This window comes from Etheostoma cragini, chromosome 3 (assembly GCF_013103735.1).
Source record: "Etheostoma cragini isolate CJK2018 chromosome 3, CSU_Ecrag_1.0, whole genome shotgun sequence".
NCBI classification, from domain to species: Eukaryota; Metazoa; Chordata; class Actinopteri; order Perciformes; family Percidae; genus Etheostoma; species Etheostoma cragini.
Window position 1 is genome coordinate 27,733,785 of NC_048409.1, and position 6,046 is coordinate 27,739,830.

General features: G+C 42.4%; 1 protein-coding gene across 4 annotated transcripts in view; it reads left to right on the forward strand.

Annotated features, from left to right (window-relative positions):
• Positions 1-5,130, forward strand: part of zgc:152863 (uncharacterized protein LOC562658 homolog) — a 13,773-nt gene extending 8,643 nt beyond the window's left edge. Inside the window, exons 5-6 of one of the 4 annotated variants that reach the window (XM_034867562.1) lie at positions 3,259-3,403; positions 4,320-5,130. In XM_034867562.1, coding sequence (XP_034723453.1) covers positions 3,259-3,403; positions 4,320-4,623 — 449 coding nt within the window. In that variant the 3' untranslated portion in view covers positions 4,624-5,130. The remainder of the gene's footprint in view (positions 1-3,258; positions 3,404-4,319) is intronic. The other 3 variants (XM_034867560.1, XM_034867558.1, XM_034867559.1) reach the window with 3 other exon arrangements.
• The last annotated feature ends 916 nt before the right edge of the window (positions 5,131-6,046 follow it).

Below are 6,046 nucleotides of genomic sequence, written 5' to 3' on the forward strand. Positions count from 1 at the left end.
GAGGGAGGCGAGAGGGAGGAGAGAGGGAGGAGAGAGGGAGGAGAGAGGGAGTAGCTGCTTACTCTATGTTACGTTACACACTTTTCACTGGCAACCACATCATAGCCACGTCCTAAAACACCCCCTGCTTTATCGCCGATTTTAAAATCGAGACCATCATTTAAAAAATGAACATCAATCTGTGTTGCAGAAGACTTAAAACTAGCGATTGAGACCATAAAGTCATTATGAAAATATAATGAGTGCTTATATGGGGGCTTTCAGGGCTTCAGCTACATCTACTACTATTCTAGTCCTTAAATAGATAAAATAGAGTTTATGCGCTTTTGGGGGTCCTTGATTTATAATTACTATTCAAATGTAGCAGATTTGTCAGCTAAGCATTCATTCTGTGACCTCAGCATAACAAAACCATGTTCCAAAAGTTCTAGTTTTCTTTTCATGCCACTTTCTTCTTCTCCTCCGCTACATTTACACTATCTGACCGCTTTAGATACTTGACAAGTTAACACAAAACATATGAAGTTTATAAAATAGGATGTGTTGTTGTTTTTATTGATTAGTCAACACAAACTCGTTAAATGGTTTAAATCATTATTTCATATATCCAGATTTGTTGCTTTTTCTTTTAATAATGTTAATGTATTAGTAATAATGGACTGTTGGTTGGACGGTGTCACTTTGGGTAATAATAGTAATATGGGTAGTAATGTGACTGCATTTCTTACTATTTTAACAATTTTTCGGAGACTCCAACACTGACGTATCTTCATATACAAAGACTATCTTAGGTCTCCCCCATCCTACCTTCTGACCTACATCCGTGTCAGTAGTACCGGGACTTCCAGCCTTCGTTCCCAGGATCTTTTCCTTCGGTCTGTTCCAGAGGTTAGAGGTCAGAGAGCGGGGTCTTCTGCTCCTTCTACCTGGAACAAGTTACTGACATCCATTAAACGTGCTGAGCTTGTCTCATTGGTGTTCTGGGGTGTTTTGCTCCCTCGACCTGGATCTGCAGAAATCCCTGAAACTCACTGAGCTGGTCTCATTGGTCGCTTTTAGGAGGATGTTGACTGACTTGGAGGCAGACACATCTGGCTGCAGATGTTTTGCCTGATGTGTTTAGGATTCTGGTTCACTTTTGAGGGATGAGTTGTTTTATGTTTTTAGTGTTTTGTTGTATTTTGTGGTTGCACTGCTGCCTATCTTGGCCAGGACACTCTTAAAAAAGCGATTTTTAATCTCAGTGAGTCTCTTCCTGATTAAATATGGGTAAAAGAAAAACTAAAACAATTCGTGGAGAAAATAATCAGCAGACAAATCCATAATGTAAATAATATTAAGTTAATAGTTCATAAAGAGCTCCAGCTCAACCAACTACAACAGTAAAATCCTGTCTAATGCCTAATCTAATGTTAGAAATTATATAATAGCAGTCACAGGGGACATACTTATACTTTTAATGCTTTAAGTATATTTTCCAGAATAATATGCATGTAGTCACTTTTTCAATGCAGGACCTTCACTTATTAATGTTTTATCTTTACATTGTTACAGTGTTACTACACATACTTTTATCTCCATCACTGCTCAATAAAAACCCAAACTGTAAATCTAATCTTTAGAATATTAGAATTGTATTTTTGGTTTGTTTTCATTTTGTTGTAGCTACAAAAACTTCACTTCCCTTCTGCAGTCGATAACCCTCGGAGCGTCTAACCCAACCAGCCTCCCGTTCAGACCCTGACCTACTTAACACTCAGCGACTCTGCAGCCCAACTACAAGCTTCACTGTTCTCAGACCAGTTCCGACTTCCTCTGTCGCCATTAACTCAAAACGCGGCAGGAAGTCAGAGCGCAGAAAGAGGAAGCAGGCGATGCCACCATAATAACCATTAAACATTTCCTCTGTGTCGACGCTGTCGGAGCCTCATGGAAAGCTACTGCCGTGTTACCACGGGCTCGGAGAAAACCACATAGAAGCAGCTAAACAACTCCTCTCATAGATCTTGTGTTTGATAATCTATTTCTGTAAAGTGCATACCTGGTTTTTCCCCACAGTGGTGCCACACAGGTGACTGTTTTCTGTCCCCGCTACAGCTCCTTCTCTCAAGTCTGTTACATTTTTAAAATAAACCACCAAATCAGCGTTTCCGTGCCAGTTCTGTGCCGGTTTTTCCAAACTGGGGACGTGCCAACGGCATTCCTCCGTCAGTAATACAGTGACTATGGATATACAACTCATACATACATAAAAAAGACCCGTCCCTTTAATTAAAGGTGGAGTTGAGGAAGGAAAGATGATTTATGATTAAGACTTCATCATTTAATTAATTGAATGTCAAAACATGGTGAAAATGTTTTTAGAGCCCAGGTGGACGTCTTCACAATTCTTTGTTTTGTTTGACCAACAACCCAAAAAAAAAAAAAAAATGTCCAATGTACACTCGCATGAAAAGGAAAAACGCAGCACGTGTTCAGAATCAGAATCTGAAATATTTTATTAATCCCCCAAAGGGAAACTCTGTGTTACAGTTGCACAAATAGTAGAAATATCAGTGTAGAAATATAAATAAAGAAATATAAGGCGTGTGGATATGTACGGTATTTACATAGTTAAAGGAATGTTGTGATACACATTTACATAATTAACATAATTAAGGAGTAACAATGGTGAGAAGTAGTAGTAATAATAATAATAATAATAGCAGTCGTGTATTTAACACATTACAGAATCATCTTGATTTGCCAGGTGTGTTTCTCACAATGCGCTTACAAATAGAAAACAAACACTATATACACACTTATAAATACACACTAATATTTACATACTATCAATAGAAACAATATAGAGGCATGAGTGCAATGAAGAGAGCAATAAAAAGTATTTAAATGTGGAGCATGGTGCAAAGGATACTGGGATAAATAGTATTTAGTTATATTACTGTATGAACATTATGAACAGTTCTGAAATAGGAAATGAGAATGAGGAATAAATAGTAAATACTAAGTGAGATGAGAAATAAGTGGAACCAGTGACCAGGTGCTGCAGAGACCCTGTTACTGGGTTATTGACCAGAACTGAACCTGACACTGTGGGTCAGCAGTCAGCTGTTCATCAGAGAGATGAACAGCTGACTGAGAGTTCTGTACTTCACACCTGTGGAGCCAGTGCTTAGTCAGCACCAGGTACAGCCGGTGTTTGTACACTTCAGGTGTTTGTCGGTGTCTTCAGTTGTTGGTTCTCTGTCTCCTCCTCAGAAGGTCCCAACATGAACTCTGACGGCCGAGTGAACGACTCGATGCCCAGCATGGCCACGACGGCGGTGGGCGTGTCCATCTTCCTGCTCACCACCACCGCCTGCCTGGTGGTTAAGTCCCGCCTCTACCCCTGTCGGTCACACAGGTAAGGAAACCTGCTTTATTGCACCGGTCCCCAACACTGCCACATGGTGATGCTTCTGCTCTGGATTCGTGTGTGTGTGTGTGTGTGTGTGTGTGTGTGTGCGCGCGCGCTGGTCCCGATTTTGAGTGTTTTACACGTGTGCCGATTGAATTTTGTATTGCGATTCTAAAAGTATTGCCATTTGATAGTAAGGAGTATTGAGATTTTATTTTTAATTCTTTAACAAAAACAAAAGTGTGGTTATACACTTCTAGAGATGATGCTTCTTAAGAAATATCCAAAAATTGGATTGTTTTCTAAGAAGAAGGCACGTCACATGTCAGTCAGTCATCCTGACGTTTATTTCATTTGTAAAGAAGTTACGTACCATGAATATTCTGCATTTTCTGTTTTGGTCAGTTTTTTTGGAAACGGGTATGATGAAGGGCCAGTCAGCGGTACTGCATAAACCCAGGTTGCCCAATTGGGGCCCAAACTTGGCCCGTGCTCTCTTTGTTTTGGCCCGACATGCTCATGCTTATTTTAAAAGTAATGACTAGGAAACTTACATTTTGTGCAGTTGAAAAGTAATCTGAGTTTAACGACAATCTAAAGCACAGTGCTGTTAAACTTCCCATTTAAATTACATATGCACGTTTTTTCTACGGGGAATGGTGAGAATTATGGAGTTCCTCAACATCAACATTTATTTTTGGCCCATTGACTTCCATCCAGATACATTATGGCCCTTCTTATGAAAGAATTTGGCCATCTCTGGTATCAACAGAAAATATTTAGGCAAATCATTGGGAATAAAAAATAAATACTCAGAAAATATTGATTCTGGGGAGAAGAAGTTGATATTTACTGTGAATGACTGAGGTCAGAGGTCAGTAGAGTCCGTGTGTGTAATCATGTGTGTGTGTGTGTGTCCCAGCAGCCGTCGGTCTTCAGACCAGCTGGACCTGATGGTGGACGGACTTCCTGTCTCCCTGCCCTCCTACGAGGAGGCGGTGTACGGCAGCTGGGGGCAGCGCCTGCCCCCCTGCTCGGCCCCGGGGCCCACCCAGCTCCTATTGGCTCAGGAGGCTCCCGGCAGTCACACGGCGTCTCTCAACCACCAACCGGACGGCAGTCGCCGCCCCCTCCTGTCCAGCCCCGACAACCCCCCGCCCCCGTACGAGGAGGTCCAGTCATCCCACGCCAGGGACAGGACGAGGGACGCGGACAAGGACACTTGACTGCCGGACTGCGGCGTTCATACGGGACTACAGGAAGGGGTTTGATTGACAGCTGCAGTCTTCACTCTGCAGATGATGAAATGAAAACTCAGACTGACTGCAGACTTCTGCACTTTTCCTGGTTGGCCGCAGCTCACCAGCATCAGGACAGTCGGGCCAATCACACGCTTGTTTAGACGAAGCCGATGAGCTCTGATTGGCCAGATGTTAGATCCCAAACACCTGACTGAAGAGGCTATTTCTACATGAAACAGTGATTGTAAAGTGCGTTGAATGAATGTAAGTGACAGAGAAGGGAGTTTACGTGCTGTCTGGTGAAAACCTTTAGAACCTGAAGGCCTTTTTTTGATAAATATATATATTTAATTGGTTGAACAATAAGCTGTATAAAGTTAAAAAAAAAAAAAACATCACACCAACTGGAATAATTAGGTTTTCACAGGACAACTGTCGCATAAAAGTGTAAGTGGCTGTGTGTGTGTGTGTGTGTGTGTTGCGTGTGTGTTGCGTGTGTGTGTGTTGCGTGTGTGTGTGTGTGTTGCGTGTGTGTGTGTGTTGCGTGTGTGTGTGTGTGTGTGTGCGTGTGTGTGTGTTGCGTGCGTGTGTGTGTGTTGCGTGTGTGTGTGTGTTGCGTGTGTGTGTGTTGCGTGTGTGTGTGTTGCGTGTGTGTGTGTTGCGTGTTTGTGTGTGTGTGTGTGTGTGTTGCGTGTGTGTGTGTTGCGTGTGTGTGTGTGTGTGTGTGTGTGTGTTGTGCGTGTGTGTGTGTGTTTTCAGTGTTGCTCTGGAGACGTCGCCCATCCTTTCCCGTCAGTGACGGGCCAGATCGAGCTGTTGCAGAAACCCTGTGTGTTTCCAAGGCAACCAACTCTACTCCACTTCTGTCTCATTCTGCCTTTTGTGCAGCATTTCTTTGGGTGGTGTTGATTTGAAGCCAGCGTGGTGCGCAGCAGTGGTGGAAAAAGTACTCCGATTTGTATCTTTTTATATGATATTCAATAAGATCATCATGTCCTGTGAGGGCCACGTATCTCTAAAAAGATTTAGAAGTTTTTATGGTGTCAGAAAAGCAGCTCCGTTTCCAGCTTTGTGGCGACGCATTAACAGGCTGATCCGAGAGGCTTTTTAAAGACTGGAATTGGCTTAAGAAGAGAGGAACCCTTCATCCTTTAGTTTCTCCCAAACATTCAACATCAACACATCTGGAGACACGTGGTTGTCCCTGAACAGGGAGGGTCGTCTGAAGGTAAATTAAGCCGTTAATGGAGTAAAAAGTACAATATTTACCTCCTGAGATGTAGTAGAAAAGCAAAAAGCTGCAATAAATTCTACAAGTAAAGTACAAGTAAAGTACCTCAAATCTGTTCCATTCCCCCACTGGTGCGCACTGTAACTATGGTAACAGGGGATGACAAATAATATGACG